Genomic DNA, 21676 nt, shown 5'->3' with positions numbered 1-21676 from the left:
CTTGCTGCAACATTCTTGGTGTCTGATGAGAGAGCAATAGAAAGCAAGTGGGCTATAGGCACATACTTTACCTTCTTAGTCATGCCCCCAAACTCTTGCAGGAAATTAAACCTGAAGCCTAAACTCTCACCATGGTTGAAACATTTGCTTTCTAGTCACTGACACTCACTTGCTTCTCAGCTGTAACTGCTCTCGACTGGAAAGCTGATTGCGGTTGTATTTACACGCATTTGCATGAGCGCTCAAGCGTAACGAGTTGCCACATCTAAAGGGCGTTCACAAACTCACTCACTAACTCTCCATCCATTTAAAAATCAGAGACAAGCTCTGTTACAAAACCTAGGAAGCATGCTTACCGTCACTGACCCAGAACCACAAACGGCGCCCCACACAGGAAACTCAACTTTCATTTGATTTCAGTAGAGGCTGATGTTAGTATGTTGCTTAGCTAAGAGCATGATAATATGATAATTATAAAAATGCACGGCACATGCAAATGAGGGGTAAAATGCTTTATTATGCAAACACATGGGGAGAGTTCATTGTAAGAATGACCCACGACTGGCAGTCAATGTGCTGCTTCTTCATAAATAAACTGAAATATGCAGTGTATATGAATTACTTAACAGTGACAAAATGACTGACTGGCCAGTTTACGAAAACAGAATGCATGTTAACTGTTAAAGACAAAATTATGACGTTATAGTATGTCCCAAAACATGCATAATCTTCTTTGACACTCAGAAGTATCTAATTTCTTCACATAGCAAGTTCATCTTTTTTGTTCATAATAAAACTAGGCAAATTGGGACGCCTCACAACTGACCATCTCACATACATTATGGGGTTGGATCCTTTGTTAAGGATACATATGATTCTTAAAATTGGGCCCGATCAAGGTATCTTAGCTGAAAGAATTCTTAAGTTAAACTTTTTCCAGCTCCTCTGGATCATTTCCTGTGTTGTTGCGATATAAATTGATATTGCAGGTAATTCCACACATAATCGACTGTTACATGGTGCTTTTGTGTTACTGAAATGCTCTTTGTCTTTTTCTTGCTTTCCTTTAGTCCTTGCGCTAACCGGGTAATCCAGTTGGAGCCGCAGGCGGCGTATGCTGACTCCTCTGCTGAATCCAGCCGCTACAGCCCTCCGCCCTCCTACAGCAGCCGCAGCTTTGCCCAGCACACCCAAATCACCATGCAGTCCACCGTACAGCTGCGCACAGAGTACGACCCCAGAACACAGGCCTACTACACTACAGCCGAGCCCCATTCTCATATCTCCGTTCAACCCTACGCCCCCAATCCCAACCCCAACCACAACAACAACAACAATAACCACAACAACAGCAGCAGTGCAGGGCCAGGACTGACTTCTGATACAGCATCAAACCAGAGTCCCGACGGTGCAAGCTCCACACGAGACTTGCTATCTCAATTTGGGGAGTCGAGTTTACGCTGTCTGGAGCCGCCATGCTCACGATGGACATTTGCATCGTTTGCTGAGAAGCACTATGCGCCATTTTTGCTGCAGCCTACAACAAAGGTGAGGATAGAATGTTGTTTTGCAACTTTACACATTGTCCAATTGGAAGTGGGATTTCGTATTCCAGTGATGAGCTAATCTTCTGGCGTTTAATGAGCACCAGTGTATCTTTTTGAGCTGTGTAAGTGTCATTTTGTGAGTCAAAGCCTTCGGAAAACCACAAACACCTCAAACAGGGCAGAACTTCGTCATAAGATACTAAAACAGCAGTAACTTCAGATATAGCCAAACCCTGACTCATATCTGTCTTTTTGTGTGTTTCCTATCAGGTGGTGGTGATTTTGCTCTTTTTGGCACTGCTCGGGGTCAGTCTGTATGGCACAACATGTGTCCGGGATGGTTTAGAGCTGACTGACATTGTGCCACGAGAGACGGGCGAATACGACTTCATCCGTGCCCAATTCCGCTACTTTTCCTTCTACAACATGTACGTGGTGACCCAGAAAGCTGACTATGCACAGATCCAGCCTCAGCTCTATGAGCTGCACCAACGCTTCAGCACTGTGAAGTACGTCCTGCGGGAGGACAACGGCCAGCTCCCACACATGTGGCTGCATTACTTCAGAGACTGGCTGCAAGGTAATACGCTCAGATGTTCAATCAATCAGTCCAGACCAATTGGTGGAGGACAAACCCAAGGGCCAAGCCTTTAACTAAACTGCAGAAGGTCTGGTCATATTGATTATAGCTCCTATTTTGGTCCAACCAGCTGGGATTCGAACTCGGGACACCTGAAGCGCAATGGTGCTATATGTCAACGTGCTGCCCACAAGACTATCACGCCAAATGTAGAATGCATTTTTTTTTTTAAATAAAAAAACATTGTAAATTCTAATAATATTTCACCTATATTATGGTTTTTACTGTATATTTGATCAAATAATTTAAAAGAAAGTCCAATAAATTAAAAGGAATAAGTGACTTATTTTAAAAACAGCAACAAAAATCCCAACATCTCTTTTGGCAATACACAATAACATTTTTTCCAAAAGCATTTGAGTTGAACAAAATGCTTCATTTTTACAGACTGTATTGATTTCCAGACAGTGACTCGCTTTGTTGGAGATGAGTTTTACTTCAATTTTACCACCATCAGATCATCTGTTTCTCACAAACATCAATCACGCTTCTAAACCTCCAAATCTGTAACACATTTAGTGTCTTAAGACGGATTATGAGCCGAGAGTGAGACTTAAATGGAGAGATTAAAAACAGAGAGTGAAAATATGGAAAAAAGAAAGACCGAAACAGTTGAAAAAATACAGTTGAGGTGAGAGTGAAAAAAAAAACGAAAACAAGATTGGGAGATACAGGGCATGTCCCTGCAACATCTTTTTCCTTGTGGCCCCCTCGACAGAGGCTTCTTTCAGAATGCTGATCTAATCCCAGGCGGGCCATATTCAAAAGCAAACCTTGTTTTGCCCACTTTCTCTCTCACAGCTCCTCTTTAAAAAGGCATTCCTTGTCTCCAAACGGCTTCTGTCCAGATGGAGTTTGGGTGGCATGTACAGACTTGCTTTGTCGCTTTCAGCTCAGCCAACCAGAACCTCAAACATCATTGGCGTTTTCCAATGACTTTCTTTATTTAATCCTTTCAGCACTCTCAGTGGACCATGTGTTTTACTTTTCAGTGCAGGGGCAGCAAATCTATGTGTGCGTTCACTTTGTGTATGTATGTGCGTAAAGGCTTCAGTAAAGGCTGCTCCAGAGAGGGTGGAGAGAGAGAGCTGTCTTTAATATTGTGGTTTGAAATGGCTCGACAAATTGGTCACAGACAGTGAGGCGAGGGAGAGAGAAAACAATGTGAAAGAAACGGACCACTGGCGTTGAGGGGAGAGAGGTGGAGCTGAGGGATGACTGAGAGGAGAAGTTAACATGGTTTATGTATATATTGAACAAGATCCTCAAAATAATGTGTGTTTCTGGGCAGGTCTGCAGGAGGCATTCGATAAGGATTGGCAGACTGGTAGGATCACTCAGGGGAACTACAGGAATGGCTCTGATGATGGCATCCTGGCCTACAAACTCCTGGTGCAGACCGGCCGCAGAGAAAAGCCAGTCAACATGAACCTGGTAAGAAACCAACTAGACATGAGTAGGATCACATATATTTCAATGCAACTCCAGTTTTTATAGATCGAATCTGTGAAAGTGTCTTGGCGAAGTATGGTGTCCCATACTCGGAATCTGTGCTCTGCATTTAACCCATCCAAGTGCACACACACACACACACACACCCGGAGCAGTGGGCAGTCATTTTTGTTGCGGCCAAAAGGGTCTCACCTCAGTCGTTGTATTGAGGGTGGAAGAGAGCGCTGTTTATTCACTCCCCTACCTACCTGAAACTCGAATTTGCGACCTTTGGGTTACAAGTCCAACTCTCTAACCATGATGCCACGACTGCACAACTGTATATTCTGTTACTGAATATTTTCACCCAGTAATGTTACATATATGTTTTTTGACACAAAATCTTTGAAAAGAATGTTATTTTTATATCTAATATATAATTGTTGATGATTATTATAGATATAATAACAATAATGGCTTCTTAATTATTATTGTGTAATATTTCGCTAATATTTATTATTAATATAATTTTTTTTAAGTTATTGTCATTTTTATATTATAATTTATTTTTGATTCTACTACTAATAATAATGACTAAATTATGAGTGTGAAATATTATTACATTAGTATGTATTATTAATGTTATATTAATTTGGATATTATTTTGATAATGATAATAATAATATATTAAATTATCTCTGGTTGTGTGTGGCGATGACGAAGGGGTGCTTGGGTAAATATGTCTTTAGCATCGGTGTCAGGGTTTATAACCATGTTATAATGTCCATCTATGTCTGTCCTCATTCTCTCTCTCTCTCTTTCTCTCTATGATTGCTTTACCAAGCACAGGAATTTAAAGCTCTCAATGGGGCCGAACTTGCTTCTGAAAAAGCAATTAAGTCTGCATTTAAACCATTTGTTCCACTTTCTTGCTGCAGGCCTAAAGCTCAGCATATACAACTTTTTCAGGACTCGTACAGAGGGGTCTTGTCAAGAAGAAACCCCTGCACAGACACACACAGACACACGTCACACTGACGAAAAATCTCAACAGGTTAACACATTAACAGTTTCCATCTGCTACTCAGCATGAAATGTCAGGCAAGAGGAGAGCAGAAATACCACAAAAATACCACATGCCAGAGGGGCTGGAGGGTGAGGAGGAGTGGAGCAGACGGCTGTGAGAGATTGCGTGTGTTTGAGAGTGTGTTGTCTTTCCGTGTAATTGGCAATACACACATAAGGACAGAAATTATTTGCATTTTTGTTGTTTTCAAGTGGTCATTATTGTGCTGAACCACTGCCAGTAGAATGGAAAAGAAAAGCCAGCCGATCTGTGTTGGTGTGCGGCCCTGTGATGTCATTTCCTCTGCCTGTTAGGGAAGAGGGGCGGCAGTGAGCCAGGAGGCCGCCTGCTTCGCACTGTGTGCTTCCCGTGACAGCTTGAAGACATACAGTTGTTGCGCATCCTGCTGCTTAATGCAATCCAGATCTTTGGAATCCAAGTCCGCTTTTTTTTTTCTCCCGTCTCTCGCTTATGCCCTTCTCTTGGAATTGCTGCCATGTCCCCTTTCACTGGATACAGAGACGGGAATCACATGCTGCCTCTCTCATTCTGGTCCCCATCAAAGTCAAACGGCTTTTTCCTTGAGGACTTTCATTTTTTCCCCGCATCTGACAATAAAATAATTCTTTATTATTATTGAAATATATTACATAGAAAACGAATACCGTTAAAGATCTATTTTTATTTTTTATTTATAAAATATTTGAATTTTTTATTATTAAATTAAAAACAAGTACAGTTAAATGTCTTGTTTTTTTGTCCTTATCTACTAATTTTATGTATTTATCTTTTCTTTCTTTTTTCATTGAAAAGTAATAGTTTAACATCTTATGATTTTCTGATATTGTTTTATGGTTACATTGAAAACCAGTACAGTTTTTTTTCTCACCTACCTATTTATTTTCAGTCGAAAATCAGTATAGTTCAGCATCTTTGGATATTCTTTGTTTCTTTTAGACAATGTGTTGCTTCTTTTTTTTTTTTTAAGGTTGAGTGTTATTTCAAGTCATTTTACTATCTAAAACCCTATATTGCCTTAATGGCAGAAGCCGTATGGGGCGCCGGGCATTGTGGGTATCTGTAGGGGTCTGGAGAAGCAAGTGTTTGCAACATTTGTACAGATGTTGTGTTATTTTTATAGCTCTCCTCCATTTGCTGGGTGGCATTTCCTCCAGTGTTAACAGCAAGGTTAACTGCACACAGACGCGCTCAGGGACTCTGGCCAATTTTTTTATTGTTACACTAACTCAAGCTATTTTTCTCTCACTCACTCTCATTTCTACCACCCACCCCAAACACACACACACACAGTGACCCTCAACTCCTGACTTGGAGACTAGATTTATTTTCTCGAGGAGCATGTATGGCATTGAGTGTGATGCCGTAACGACTTTGCCTTCACAGGAGGCAGCTAGCTAAGTGCTTGGCAAGAAGTGAAGCATTGAGACATTACTGCAGTGCTAGTGGGCATTCACAATACTCACTTATATAGTGTATAAACATTGGTGTACATACTTATTAATTTTAGCAAACGAGCCGTATTGTTTGAGCATTGTTTGTTCTAATTTTCCATTTTCTTTTTATCACCAGCTAACTAGGCAGCGTTTGGTGAGCGCCGATGGAATCATCAACCCAAATGCCTTCTACATTTATTTAACTGCCTGGGTGAGCAATGACCCAGTGGCCTACGCTGCATCCCAGGCCAGCATTCGCCCGCACCCTCCTGAGTGGCTCCATGACAGGACAGACTCCATTCCTGTCAGCAGACTCAACAGTGAGTACTTCCTGGTTCATCTGTCACCAAGTCCTCAATGTAATATGCTACATTTTTGGTCGTGTTCTGTTATGTTTAGCTCCTTTGTGTTGTGAGCATATCAGTTTCATTCCAGATAGCAGCAGAGGGGATTAATGCATTAATTGGTTTGGTTACGCTTAGTTTGCTTCAAAACTGGTGGTTTTGAAGTTTAGACATCCTAAACCTGTGAATAAACATGCTGTAATTTGGTGAATTTTCATGTAGTTAGGCCTTATTTGGTAGGATATAAATTTTATAAATATAAAAAAGCGATGATGTCAGCATGTAATGGCATTTACAGATTAAAACAGGATATTAAATGATAAAATATATGACAGATTTATCTTATCTTACCAAGACATCAGGGTGACATCAGCCATTTAATTTTTTTTATTTTAATGACTTAAGTTTTTTATTTTTATGTTTTTGATTATAATTGTATGTTATAAATATAAAATAATTCATCAGAAACAATACATCAGTCCATGTTTAAAATAATCAAATAAAAACATTTTAAACACTGGGAGTGTATGATTGTATGTGAAAGACTATTCTGTAAGCTTTCTTCATATGGAGTTTGACATTCGGTTGATGCTAGCCAACTGAGCCAAAACTGAATGACTTGTGTGTCGTTTACGAAGTTCAGACAGTGAAACTGGGTTTATTCAATTTGTAGTCGTATTTTTAAAGCTAACAGCGACAGTGTGCTGCACGAGCTTGTGTATATTGTGCGTGTGCAGTACACAGTGGGCGCTCTGGGAGAAATGTGACTGGATAAGCTGAAACGGCCTCTCCGGCTCACAGCAGCAGGCTGGCAGACATCCAACTCCCGTCCTGATGGAAATTTATAGTGGAGATTATAACGGGGCAAAAGCATGTTTAGCAAGTGGTCCTGCCTGACCCCTTCAGGTACTGGAACACACACTCAGATATTCTCTCCCTTTCACCCATACGCCCTTCATAGACGCTCTCACACATACCTCCAAAGCGCTAGTCATTCTGGGTCACATTCTTCTGATTTTATTTGTGGTTTTAAGACTGCCGCTTATCCCAAGTCCAGTAGTCAGAGTGATGAGTTATTCCAGGCCTGCTGCTGAAAGCCCTGCAGTGCACCCAAGCTTTGATGACAGGTGATAATAACTGTCAGCATGAATTTGGCATTGCTCAAGTGCTTGATAGTCGTCCGTCTGTGCGTGTGTGTTCGTTCCGGAGAGGAGCAGGGAGATATTTCAGCACAGATTTTTGACAGCATAATTACAGCAGATCACAGTCAGGATTGACACTCGGCTGCATGTTGAGATTTGATAGCTGCTAATTTAGCCTCCTTTTCTTCCTGGGGCAGTAAAGAAATTGACATGTTTAATAAGTGCAGTCTAGGGGTGGGCGGTATGACCAAAATTCAGTTTCAAGGTACGACTAATTTTATTTCACGGCAACAATATATTTCACTATATTCTTATTTATATATGTAGTTATTCTGAAAATTGACAATAGGACTTTGTATAATAAACTCAAATTCTTTGGAAATAAAAAGTACTTCAGCTTGTTTGATTTTTCATTTTCCTTTCATTTGGTTAATTATTTATTTAGTAAAAATACACCCAGCTGACTGATATTAAGGTGCATTTAAACTTTAAGGTGTTTCAGAATTATTTGTAAACTTTCATTTGAATGTTGTACTTCAATCCGTTTATAATATCTAAATATTTTATAATAAATTACATTTACTTGCTTTTCATTTTGTAGGATATTATAAACAGGGGCAACCCGCCAAAATAAAAGCTTACTGATTTTCAGTTTGAAAATGATGAAAGTTATAATAAAATAATAATAATAATAGCATTTTATTTTTAGGTTTACTCTAAAATAATTGAATTTGTATGTAATACTGATTTTTTATTTATTTTTTTATTCCTTGAAAACCCAAAAAGTAGTGCTTGAAAAGTCCTGGAATCATATTTTGCAGTTTCTGTACGAACCCTGGATGATGATTACTTGTGATGAACTTTGATTCATTGTGGATTTCTCATTACAGTTTGTGTTATTGGGTGGTTGTCGGTGTATTATAAAAGTACAAAATGGATTGTAGTAATTTAGTGGATCAATATATTAACATTAAATCAGTAAATTAAGATAATGTTTTTACGTTAAAGTTTCAGCTACCTCCAGAATTTTCATGGATTGTTGTTTACATTATATGACTTGTTGTAAAAGGGAAATTTACTACTGATTATCTCATTTCTATGGCCATCTTTGCATTAATCTTCTGCAGTTCCTGCCGCTGAGCCCATCGAATATGCACAGTTTCCCTTCTACCTCAACGGGCTTCGCGAGACGCCACAGTTCGTGGAGGCCATCAAGAGTGTCCGCTCCATCTGCAGCAACTACAGCCATCAAGGCCTGCCCAGCTACCCCAACGGCTACCCCTTCCTCTTCTGGGAGCAGTATGTAGGCTTGCGCCACTGGCTCCTGCTGTCCATCAGCGTCGTGCTGGCCTGCACCTTCCTGGTGTGTGCCGTCTTCCTGCTCAATCCCTGGACTGCGGGAATCATTGTGAGTTTCTCCTTAAGATGTGTCTTGGTTTTGTGTGCACACACATCCATCACAAACATTGCTGCATCTGTATATGAACATTCAAGGCCTGTGCAAACCAAGTCTGAATTTTTGCATGAAACAGAACATTTCTATGAAGTCTTTTATGCTCTTAAATATCCAGTGCAATTATTTGTTATTTTTTTAGTTGGAGGCTAAATGAGTTATTGTTATTTTGGGGGTTTTGAGGATTTCATAATCAGACGCCGTGTAAGTAAATTTGGCATAAAAGTAATGAAAATAGTGTGCCATTTATTTTATTTTGGTGTATTTTACAGGTCTTTAAGTGGTTAAGAGATGAGGTTAATTGCACCTTTACAACTCACTATTACACACATTGCTTTCTATATTCTCTATCTATATCTTTATCACAGACTTTCTCTCTATAACATTTTTGTTTACTCTAAGGTAGAAACGAGCTTAATAATTAAGAAATAATTGAGAGTGCAGAATTTGGAGCAAGACGAAGGGCAGGCAGGAATAGCTGAAGAGAAGCTATGTTTTTACAGCCCTGCGCTTTGTGTTTATTTTATTCTGTCAGAGCCAGTTTGTTTAGTCTACATGAGGCATTTTGAGACATTTCTCTAAAATAAATGGGGAAACGAGGGGTTACCATAGCAACGATATCACTCCACATATAAAACAGACCTGCTAAAATGAGTGTGTATGTATCATTTATATCATTCGTTTATGTAACATTTATATCATTCGTGAGGCCTAACTTCCTTTCCCACACTCCGTCTCTGCTTTTCAGTGGTTGCTGTTTTATTAGGGGCAGTGTTTAAGCCATCCGACTGATCTAACTCTGTCTGACAGGATAGTGGTTTCATCCTTTTGCTTTACTGGACACTTGAAAGGGAAAGTTATAGCCCTGCTTCAGCTTTTACATTTGTGCTTTTGTCCCAGACCACCAGCGGCCCCCTTAAGCTCCATACGTCCACGCTTCCGCCTTGCTCAACCCTCCTTTCATTTGCCAGCCCTTCCAGCCCCCAAACTCCCCTCCGTTGGCTCTCTTTCTGTCCTCTTCATCCCTCTTCAAAGGCAGATGGGCCCCCCCAGTAACCCAAGAATCATCAGCTGATTATGGCATTTACTTCACCAGTTCATAGCTCGAGTTCAGCTCCAAATGAAAACGTCCAAATGGGCCCTTCTGAGGAGCAGATATTTTCCCACATTCCTCAGCACTTTATCTTAGCTAACCCATCTAACCCCAGCTGTACTTTACTTTAATCTATGTAAAGTACAGCTCCTTATGTTTAAGGAATGAACCAAGATGATGGATTTATATTAGCTGGTCTTCTCTCTCAGGTCTTGGTGCTGTCTTTGATGACGGTGGAGCTGTTTGGCATGATGGGATTGATCGGCATCAAGCTCAGCGCTGTCCCTGTCGTCATCCTCATCGCTTCTGTTGGCATCGGTGTGGAGTTCACCGTCCATGTGGCACTGGTGAGTTCATGTGCTAGTAAAAACAATTTGACTATTTCTCGTAATTGCACCCTTTTAATCTTTTAAATTGTGAATATATGTAGCTAGTTCATTCATTGTGATGATTACTCAGTGTGTTTATTCGTCTGAGTGATTTATATTAATCATATTTGCTGTTTTTTCCTCACAGGCGTTCCTCACAGCCATCGGGGACAGGAACAAGCGAGCCGTTCTAGCACTTGAGCACATGTTTGCCCCAGTGCTGGATGGAGCGTTTTCCACCCTGCTAGGAGTCTTGATGCTGGCGGGGTCAGAGTTTGACTTCATAGTCAGGTAAAGGACGTGAAAATACGGTGATAGCTGTGTTAATTAGGTTCATGGTCAAAACTGTTTATCTTTTGATAGTAGTTTTTTATCTCTTTCGAGGTAATGCTTTTCAAATATAGTGTCATTTTTATTTTCTAACAATGTTAGTACACTATAACTAATCTTACAGAATATTTTTCCTCAATATTGTATCGTAACCATGCATGATGTGACAATTCCAGTGACAAGCAAATTTTCTGTCCACACTGAAAACAATGGTAAAATTTTGGTTAATCAAAAAAGATTGGCATTCTTGTTTAAAAGGTATAGTTTACAAAAAATTTAAATTCTGACATCATTTACTGATCCTTGTGTTATTACAAAATATAAGACTTGTAAACACAAATGAAGATATATTTTAAATGCAACCTGAGCTATTTCTGCCCCTCAATTGAAAGTCTTTGTAACCAAAACATTGATGCTTCAAAAAGTTCATAAAGAGATCATAACAGCACATAAATAGAGCACATCAAATATGGCAAAACAAAAGTTCAGTTGTGCTTGCTTGACATGCAAAAACCACTAAGATTTGTTGTTGTGCGTTAAGCAAGCACAGCTAAACTTCCATTTAGCAAATATGAAAGGCTCTATTCATGTGTTTCGATTAGTGTTTTCCATTTTAGAAGACTTGAATTAAACTAATCGATTCATATGAATTTCTTTTATGATGTCTTTATGAACTTTTTGAAGCAAAGTTTTGGTGGAATAAACTTTCATTGGAGGGACAATTCTATCAGGTTTCATTAAAATTTTCTTCACTTTTATTTCAAAGATGAACGAATCGCTTAAGTGCGAGTAATTGATTATAGAACACTTTATATTCATGAGAAGTATGATTGTTATCCGGTGAACTTCCTGTGAGGGTTCAGCTACCTGGTTGAAAAATATTAATGTATAAACTTAAAAACCAAGCAACTGATGAAATGTTTCTTTCTTTGCTCGTCACGACCGGTTTGGACAGAAACTAATTAGCATAGCTTTTAACTAAGGCTGCCCCCCTTATAGCCGACTAACAGTTATTCGACAAGACAGGGCTTAGTCGATCAAAAATGTATTAGTTGTAAGAAAAATAATTGCACATTAAGTTGCGAAGTCACGTAGTGACGGACAGATTATTATTAACAGCTGGTTTATGTAGTAATTACAGTACATCGGACATCCAAACTTTTGATTTGTTTATCAACCTCAAATGTGGCTTATCATCTGAAACATGTAAGTAGTAGCAACATTACATGGCCGCTCGCTCTAACGTTAACCTAGAAAACTGTGTGCTATTCAAGTGTTTGTGCTCTTTATGGAAGCTGAATGGTAGCACACTCACTGCATGACAGTTAACTTGGAAGCACCAGTGCAATCATTTAATTTAACTTAAAATACTTAAAATAAAAGTCATTTTTGCTCACACAGAGTAATACATCTTTCAAATTTGTAAAAGGTTTACTTTTATTTGTGTGCACTCAGAATAACAACAAAATGTTGTGCTTTTGTAAAATGAAGCAATCAAACAGGGTGCGCTTTCTGCCATCTAGGTCATTCATCAGGCCATTTATCATCATTACTTCTGTGGTTCACTGTTACAAGCTTGATGCATGCGCTTAACTGCTGATAGGCCTAGTGGTTAGAGAGTTTAACTCCTAACCCTAAGGTTGTGGGTTTGAGTCTTGGGCTGGCAACACCACGACTGAGGGCGCCCTTGAGCAAGGCACTGAACCCCCAACTGCTCCCCGGGCGCCGCAGCATAAATGGGATGCCCACTGCTCCGGGTGTGTGTTCACAGTGTGTGTGTGTGTTCACAGCTGTGTGTGTGCACTTTGGATGGGTTAAAATGAAGAGCATGAATTCTGAGTATGGGTCACCATACTTGGCTGTATGTCACGTCACTTTTATTAATATAAATGTGTGCTTAGTCGACTAATTGATAAGAGTGAATGACTTACTAGTCGACTAGAAAAATCTTTAGTCGAGGGCAGCCCTTCTTTTAACATGTGTTTGTCACATCACACCTGGTTAGGACGAAGTGTAAATGTTTTCCTAACTCACTTCTCATTCCTAACCAGCCTCCCTTCAAGTTCAACAAGCACGTATATTTCCTGTCTGTCATCACAGAGCTTGAGGCTTTCCTGTGTTTTCTGTAATCTTTTTATTTTCTACAGCCATGCAAAGACATTTTCAAGTTGAGTGCAGAGAGGGTCTGGGGGTTATTGAAATGAGGAGTAACACACACTGATACTTAGAGAATCTAAATCAGTAACTTTGCAATGGCTTTGTTTTATGTCCTTCCTGTGCACAAATGAGTCAAATACATATGGTAATTTATCGAGACTATCGTTGTGCTGAATTTCAAATTAAACACATCAAACTGAGTCATGGGTGTTTGAGTGGTAAGTATCTCATCTGTTTCTACAGGAGGGAAAGAACAAATGTCTGCAGTAGCTCATTCTTATTAGAGGGCTGGAAAACAACCATGGCCCTCCACCCTCAAATCACTCTGAATCTAAAGTAGCATGCCAGAGAAATAATGCACATACAAGTTTAGAGTGATCACACACACTCTCGCCGCAGACCACACTGGGCCCCAGTCCCTCTCATGGGCTTCCATTGAAACACAACTACTGTTTTTTCATCAAACAAAACCCCCTGGCCTCTGAAGATATGGAAAAAAAACTAAAATGCTGGCTGTATTTTTATAGCCTTGCAGGAATAATGTTTCCCTGACTTTGCTCTGTCAGGTCCGCTAATGTTTTGAGTCCAAACAGATCAGACTGGTTGCTCGTGAGGTTTATTTAGGGGGAAGTGGCTTTCGTGAACGGCTCTTGGTTCAAGGATGCTTCATGCGACGCTTTGAATGTTAAAGCTGACGAACATAAAACTCTTTTGTTGCTTCAGCCAGTCTGGAGGAATCGCTCTTATCCGTGGAAAAGCACACCAGTGTAAATCACTCATCAATACGAACATTTAGTTTGGAGCCGGTGACTTTCAGAACAGTTCAACCAAGTCAATGTTCATTTTTCATAGTCTGTTGATTTGTAGCTATTGATCTGTTTGATTCGAGTTCTGCCTTTCGTGTGGTAGAGCAAGAACCAAAGGCAAACCAAAAAGTGCGTTTCAAGAAGACTTGCTTGATGAAATACAGACAAGACTTAAGATTCAAACTTTTTTTCTAACATAAGTCTAAGTAATACCAGGCTGGCTTCTCTCTCCACTCTCATCCTAAACAAGTGGTGTCTGCTTGGTTAAACACTGTGGTAGCTCTTCCCTTGAACCAGACCTACAAAACCTCCCGAAGGGCATAAATAAAGTAAGCATTCCTAGAGAGACACCCAAGTCTGTGTTTCTCAGAGAGAAGCCCACCTTGTGCGGCCATTACAGAACATTGTTTGAGTCTAAAGAGCTGCTTGCAAACCTGGGGAGGCCTAAAAAGAGCAGCATCAGTTATAAATGTGTCTGTAAGTTTAGTCTGAGCCACAGCTGTGCTGCATACCAGCTGGTGGGTGTTTCCTAAAATACCCATGTAATATACTTTCTCTCCCACACATGCATTCACATATTCATCCCAGTTTAAGTAAAGAATTAAGTTAAGAAGATAAATTTACTTGATAAGCAAAATATGTAAGCTAGTAAGAGTTGTTTTCAGAAAATACATTATATAAATTATATAATTATTTTTATATATTTATTTAATTTTTAGATCAAATATATTACTAAACTGTTTATATGTATGAAAGTGACAGTGAAAGTGACATTCAGCCAAGTATGGTGACCCATACTCAGAATTTGTGCTCTGCATTTAACCCATCCAAAGTGCACACACACAGAGCAGTGAACACACACACACACTGTGAGCACACACCCGGAGCAGTGGGTAGCCATTTATGCTGCGGCGCCCGGGGAGCAGTTGGGGGTTTAGTGCCTTGCTCAAGGGCACCTATGTCATGGTATTGAAGGTGGAGAGAGAGCTGTACATGCACTCCCCCCACCCACAATTCCTGCCGGCCCGGGACTCAAACTCACAACCCTTCGATTGGGAGTCCGACTCTCTAACCATTAGGGCACGACTTCCCTTTACAAAATGTATTGTATTTACAGTTTTATTTATTTATATATAAATAGGCTCAGTTGAGCTCAAGTAAATTTGTCTTGTTTTATAGATATTTAGATATTTTACTGGAAAATAAGAAAACAGACAAATTAATTCAATAATTGTTTACATTGCATAAAATCACTAGTGTTTCCCCATTAATTAATGTTAAATAATAGGTATTCTCTTTTATGTAATATTAAACAAAAATGGCATTATCTTTGTACATAAAGTAGTAAATATAAAGTGTAAAAAAAAAAAAAAAAAAAATAATAGTCCTCTTGTCCCTGCATTTCTTTGAGGTACAGGATGGCACCTGCAATTTGAGCTGCAGAAATTTACACAGATGCATTGCTGGAGTAGGGAAGGATGGAGAAGAGCGAGGGAGTGAAGGAGGACAGAAGGGAGGGATTTGTTGAGGAGATTGGGGGGGGTCTTACCTGATACTCTAGAGATTTAATTAGAGTAGGGGATTGTGAAAGGCAGGGAAATTTCACAGGGGCTTAGTATAGAAAGAGTGATAGAGGGAGAAAGAGAGGAAAGAGTGAATGTGCTTGAGGCCAGGCAAGAGGGGCCTGTAGTCTTTCCTCTCCTCTTTTCCTTCTAGACTAAATTGTTTAAATTCTATACTATTCACTTCATTTGTTTGCTTCTGCGTTCTTTTTTTAAAGAGTGAGAGAGGCCCCTGTGCCTTTGAGCTCTGCCTCTCTTCTCTCGCAAGCCTGTACTCCACATTCCTTCCCGTTTTGCTTTTCCCTGTGTTTGCTTGTACTACACTCAACCCTAGAAAAAGAAAAAAAAACTATTTTTCCTTCCCTATTTTCCATTCCTTTTAATTAACCAACTAATTATGTCCTCTTCTTCTCTGTGCTGCTTTCTAAAAGACCTCTTTGGAGACTTTCTCTGGCACAAGGTAAATTTAGTTTCAAGCCAAACCCGACGAAAGTCTTTTTGTGTGTGAATGTTTGTTAGAATTTTCCTGAGTGACTTTTTCTCTGTCCTTGATTTAGAGCACTAAAGTTTTTTTTTTTATTCGAATGACTGTGTTTTTTGCTGTGTATTTGCAGGTATTTCTTCGCTGTTTTGGCTATCCTTACAGTGTTAGGGGTCCTGAATGGACTGGTGCTGCTCCCAGTCTTATTGTCCTACTTTGGTCCTTGTCCTGAGGTAAGAGGATTGCTCCCATAAAGTTATCCTGCATAACACTTTCACATACCATACATAGAGCTGAAAGAGTGACATTTAGGGATGCCAATATTGCAAATTCAAATTTTACCTTTGCTGTCATCATTTGACATATTTGCTGCAAATATTTCTAAGACCTCTAAATTATCAGCATGATTCAAACTATGCTAAAAAAAAACTGCAGTACACAAACCTGCCTTTTGTCATCTGGTTGACAAATTAAGGTTTACTTGATAATCCATACATTATTTTTTAGAAAAAAATTTAAGTATCAAACATGAAACATAAGGCTTCTGATAAATGTTTAAATTTAAATATAATCTTCCTAAGACATATTGGTTTACATCTGATAATTATATGCATTTTAGCAAGTAGTTTGCTATACTGTTATTATGATCATTGATTTAAATGACAGGCTATGAGTATTTCATCCAACTGTTTGGGCATATAAATATCGGCAACTGCAGGAAACTGGAAATTTAGCTTCTGAATAAAACTGAGGGTTTTTTTTTTTTTTCATTATTATTATTATACTTCGTGGGCTATTAAAGCATTTTAAAAACACCACTGTTTTAATAACACTGTTTAATGTAATCTGTAGCAAATCTGAAAACAAATATCCATTTTAATACTGTGCAATATAATGTAGTGATATAATTTAATTCACTTGTAGTATTTAAAATCCTTGATTTTAGTTTAACTTTTTAATTAGCATTTTAATTATCTGCCGTTTATTGGTAATTGATCAAAACATCAGCATTTGTAAGTGTGGTTAAACTGTCCAAATACTTCTTAGAGCCAGTTCACATATTCAGGACTGGCCCTGTACTCTCAGATGATGTTAAAACTTTCACATATCACAGGAGTTGCTCTAATGTCAGAGACAGCATCTTCTCAGATTTTGATTTTCATGTCCATTACATTATTCAGGTATCTCCAGCAGACGGACGAAGCCGGCTGCCCACCCCTACTCCAGAGCCTCCTCCACAGGTGGTCCGCTTCACAGTGCGACCCAGCCACACGACCCCTGGAGCAGGATCAGACTCCTCAGACTCAGAATATGGTTCCAACACTACTGTGTCCGGCATTAGCCAGGAACTTCAGCAGTATGACCTCCAGCCCAACAGGGGGCGATCAGCCAGACTGGAGGATGTGCGGATCGCCACAGGGGGACGACAAGGCAGTCGTCAAGTTAAACTGCCAATGTTTCCTTTTTACTCAGTGAGTAAAACATTTATATCAATATAAATTTGACATAAAAACAATAAACTAACATTGTTAAAACGTTTTCTACAGGAGGAATCTAGACAGCAGCAACCACCGCAGCTTAACAGATCCACCCATCTGCCCGGGTCTCAGGATGCTGGACCTCAAACATCAAAGCGATACTGTAGCAGGGACCCTAAGGGGGATTTTGGGAGCGGACATCCGCCCCGCCCTCACTGGCCACGCATGGATGCTTTTGAAACCGCTACTGAGCCAGTTGGCTGTTTGGGCCCTAACCACCGGGAACACTCAGGAGCCCATCGCCCCCGTTCCCACAACCCCTACACTCACCCTTCCCATCCATCCACAGGCCCTGCCTATTGTCAGCCAATCACAACGGTGACAGCCTCGGCCTCAGTGACAGTCGCCGTTCATTCGGGGATTCCCGGCCAGAGCCCCGCCTACCCCTCCAGTGACAGCTATCACACTTCAGAAGATGTCTACACTGACCCTCACTTCTCTGACCCGCACGTGCCCTTTGACAAGAGCAACTACAGCTCAAAAACGGAGGGCATGGAACTGCAGGATCTAGAATACGACCCTCCCAATATCTGTCACACAAGACCCTCCAGCTGAGGTTAGTAGAGGGGCTTCTTATACGGCTGAATTCAAGTAAAATAGTGCACATCAAATCTGCAGTTTAATGCACTCTATAAATAAATAGGGTTGTTAGTTGATTTAGATGTTTAATAATAATATTAAACCATATCAGTATTGATAATGTATGAATGAATGTTTAATCTATTAATATATATATATATATATATATATATATATATATATATATATATATATATATATATTTACATTGGAATTCAAATGTTTGGGGTCAATAAGATTTTTGTGTGTAAAAAAAGCACTATATTGATCAAAAGTGACAATAAAGACATTATAATGATAATGTTACAAAAAATTAAATTCCAAATAAATGCTGCTCTTTTGAAATTACTATTCTATTCAAGAATCCATTTGCCCCCCCCCCCCCAAAAAAAAATAAAGTCAAATCAATTTTATTTGTATACCCCTTTCAAAATGCCCAGTATTATAAAGCATATTAAAAGAAAATCATGATGGTAATGCTTATAGTATCTTAATATCTTCATGCATTATAGTCTCATCTCATCAAGAAGCACAGATGTTTTCAACTCAAGATCATGTTTCTTGAGCAGCAAATCAGCACGTAAGAATGATTTCTAGAATCATGTGACACTAAAGACTATTTTAAAATATATTAAAGTAGAAAACCTTTATTTGAAATAATACTGTTTTACTGTGTTTTATGATCAAATATATGCAGCCTTTGTGAGTCTAAGAGACTTATAACTGAATCAGACAGAAATCAGACTTGTTTGATTTTATATCGGTTTTTGAAATGTGGATTTACTTTTGTTATTATTAATTAATATTAATCTATTTTTAACTCCTATTAACCCTGTTTCTTCACTTCTTTGTGTTCACAGTGGTTGAATGTTGAAGCTCAAACAGCCAAAGATGGGACATCAGTCTGCCAGCGAGGCAGAAACATGGTGCTGCATGGCGGGGACACTTTGACCAGCAGCACCTTTTCGGTGCTTGACTCTGTTACTGTATAACCGTGGTGTATTTTTGTTAGATATTTCTATAAGTATTTATGTGTACACAAATGTAAATAACAAACGAGAGTAGCTATAATTTGTGTGTTCCAAGTGCCCACCCATCATTTGTGTATCTGTGCCATAAGGAAATTTCATTCTTGACAAACATTGCAGCTTACGGTCGTTGCTGCTTATGATATTGTTGTAATGTTTGTAAAATGCTATGCAATTATTTTCTCTAATTTTATAGAACTGTGCATGTGAGAGTTTGAAAATGTGTTGTTGTATGCATGTATGTATGTGTATTTTAGCTTCCCGTCAGACCCCTTAGATGCATATTAACTAACAAGAACAAACTCTAAGTGAGTTAACATAATATGTTGAATGATTTTGTGGCATTTGAATGGATTTGCATTGCACTTACGGTACACTTCTGTTTAAAACACCAGTACAAAACTGCAGATACATTCACTTTCATAGGACACATTCAGGGAAAAAAGTTTTCAGACATTTGCTAGATATGTAAAAGTTCACATTAATGTCCAGTTGTTTGTCGACAAGCATCAGATGTTTAAGCGTGTGTGTGGATGTTTGCATTTGTGTATATTGAAGCGTAGAGTTTATGCTTTTTATTGTTTATTTGCTTATCACAAACCTGTGGTAGTTGGAAAAACAAATACTGTTTAACAATGAAACACGCTATGCGTGAGAATTTAGCTGCGCAGAAATGAAGAAGGAAACGGAGTGATTGTTGGGTGAATGTGTCTCTGTTCTCCTGTCCTCTGTACTGGAACTCTCTCTGGTCTTTTGTACCTTCATACTCCAGTTATTTACTGTAAATCGGCCATTTGTGGCCACCTTGAATTTGCTCGTGATTTCAACTTTGCGTTACTAAAGTAATGCAACGTGACGGTGATTTCGGGTTTCCATTGTAGCTTTTTTACATTATGGCATTATTTCCTGTCATTCAATAGTGGTTTAAGCTAAAACATTACTGTTAAAACAGAATTGGCTCTGATTCTGGTGGCGCAACCTTTTTTCCTCATTGTCTTTTTGTTTTTGTTTTAATAAGCTAAGCTAATGAGCATTCTCAAGGTGTGCATCGCACAATGGCTGGTCACGTCGATGGTTTTTGTCGATTCGTTGACCTCCTCAATGACAAACCGCAACTACTGGCCCTAATTTAGCAAGAGCAGTTCTCTGCACTGACCTCACCTCATAAAAATCCACAACATAACACAGTGACACTAATTGGAAGTCCCCCTCAACTGCCAAATGGTGCATGCGAGTGCTTTAAGGGTCAAGGGTTGTGGAGCCCCACCTCGTCTGTGGCTCTGAAGCTGGCGTGTGTGTGTCTTTAAGAGTGTGTTTGTGTGTTGGCTGTGACCCCCTCGTCCAGACTGACTTCCTGTCAAACAGATGTTTGATCTTGACGAAGACTTTGAGAGTTGTTCTGTGTTGTTTGTTTGTTGTGTTTGTGTTCTCCTTCATGTCACATTGGCAGAAATGGGAGAAAATCATGGCTGGCAACTATTCTAATGTTTATATATATATATATATATATATAAATATATATGTGTATATAAATATATATATATTCTATTATTTTTTTTACATTTGTTTTGCAATATTTATATTTTTGTATAATAAGATGTTGTTTTGTTCAATATTGGTCATAATGCCAGTTGTTAACAATGCAGGGATTTGTACGTCTGTCGGAAAACACTATTATTACAGTTTTTCTGTTACATTAATGGATTTGTATCTGTATAAAGTGCTTACTAATGTTAAATAGGAAAAAAAAGAGTATATGACATTTACCTTACAGACTCATAATAGCTCTTAGAGGATTTAAAAGGAAAATAATCAGTTTTCTTTTTTTTTTTACAGACTTGTTTTGGTTTGGATGTATGTCGTTTTCAGTTACAAAGATAAATGTATGCCATATAATTTATTTATATGAAAATTTATTTTTGTAGTGTACATAGTAGTTGTCAAGTTATTTGACAGAAGTATATTTTTAAAGAGTTTATATGTAATGCTACCGTTTTTGTGAGGACATAACTGAGAAGACATTAAGATGCACACTTTCATTGCTAACTTGTTCACGGACAACTAAAGTTCCCCTGTTACAGTGTTATATAGACGAGAGGGAGTCCAATCTGAAGACTGTTCTTGGGTTTTGTGAAAAGCTAGCCATGAAAGTAGAACAAATGTACTAGCTCTCTAAATAATAATGTTCAAACACTGATAGAATTCTAACAAATAAAAAGATTATAACTTATTTGTCTCTGTGCTTTACCTTTTAATAAATGATTCTTCAAATTGTAGTTACCCGTGATTATTTCTTTAGTGTAACCTTATGACCTGCATGACTCAGCTGTTGCATTGAACATTATTTTCATCACCTAGCACCCAGTCATTAGGAATTTCCGCATATATGGGCCTAAAACTAACAAACCTGATTGATTTAACCAAGCTGTCCAATCCACTGTTGGTTATGCTATGTGATTTCCCTGACCTAGCCTGTGTGCATTTCAAACAGCTCCATTTAAAGCCTAATCAATTTGCCTGAACTCTACATTAAAGTCATGAAAGTCCAACAACATTATCTCGCACAGGATTTCGACTTGCTGACATCTGGCTATGAATTCAATCTCCCCCGTTCAGGCAGCTATGCTCTACTCTGCTCTCGGCTCTCTTGTATGATT

The 21676-nt window shown here is 38.9% G+C and overlaps 1 protein-coding gene across 1 annotated transcript in view; it reads left to right on the top strand.

The window, feature by feature from the left end:
- LOC132114478 (protein patched homolog 1-like) overlaps positions 1–21249 on the top strand; it is a 65105-nt gene extending 43856 nt beyond the window's left edge. The window contains exons 14-24 of the mRNA XM_059522614.1: positions 1071–1548; positions 1818–2127; positions 3479–3621; positions 6275–6458; positions 8752–9032; positions 10380–10517; positions 10687–10829; positions 16008–16107; positions 17056–17346; positions 17422–17968; positions 18852–21249. Coding sequence (XP_059378597.1) covers positions 1071–1548; positions 1818–2127; positions 3479–3621; positions 6275–6458; positions 8752–9032; positions 10380–10517; positions 10687–10829; positions 16008–16107; positions 17056–17346; positions 17422–17967 — 2614 coding nt within the window. The 3' untranslated portion in view covers position 17968; positions 18852–21249. The remainder of the gene's footprint in view (positions 1–1070; positions 1549–1817; positions 2128–3478; positions 3622–6274; positions 6459–8751; positions 9033–10379; positions 10518–10686; positions 10830–16007; positions 16108–17055; positions 17347–17421; positions 17969–18851) is intronic.
- The last annotated feature ends 427 nt before the right edge of the window (positions 21250–21676 follow it).

Source organism: Carassius carassius, chromosome 34 (genome assembly GCF_963082965.1).
Source record: "Carassius carassius chromosome 34, fCarCar2.1, whole genome shotgun sequence".
Taxonomy (NCBI): domain Eukaryota; kingdom Metazoa; phylum Chordata; class Actinopteri; order Cypriniformes; family Cyprinidae; genus Carassius; species Carassius carassius.
This window is presented reverse-complemented; position numbering and strand designations above follow the sequence as displayed.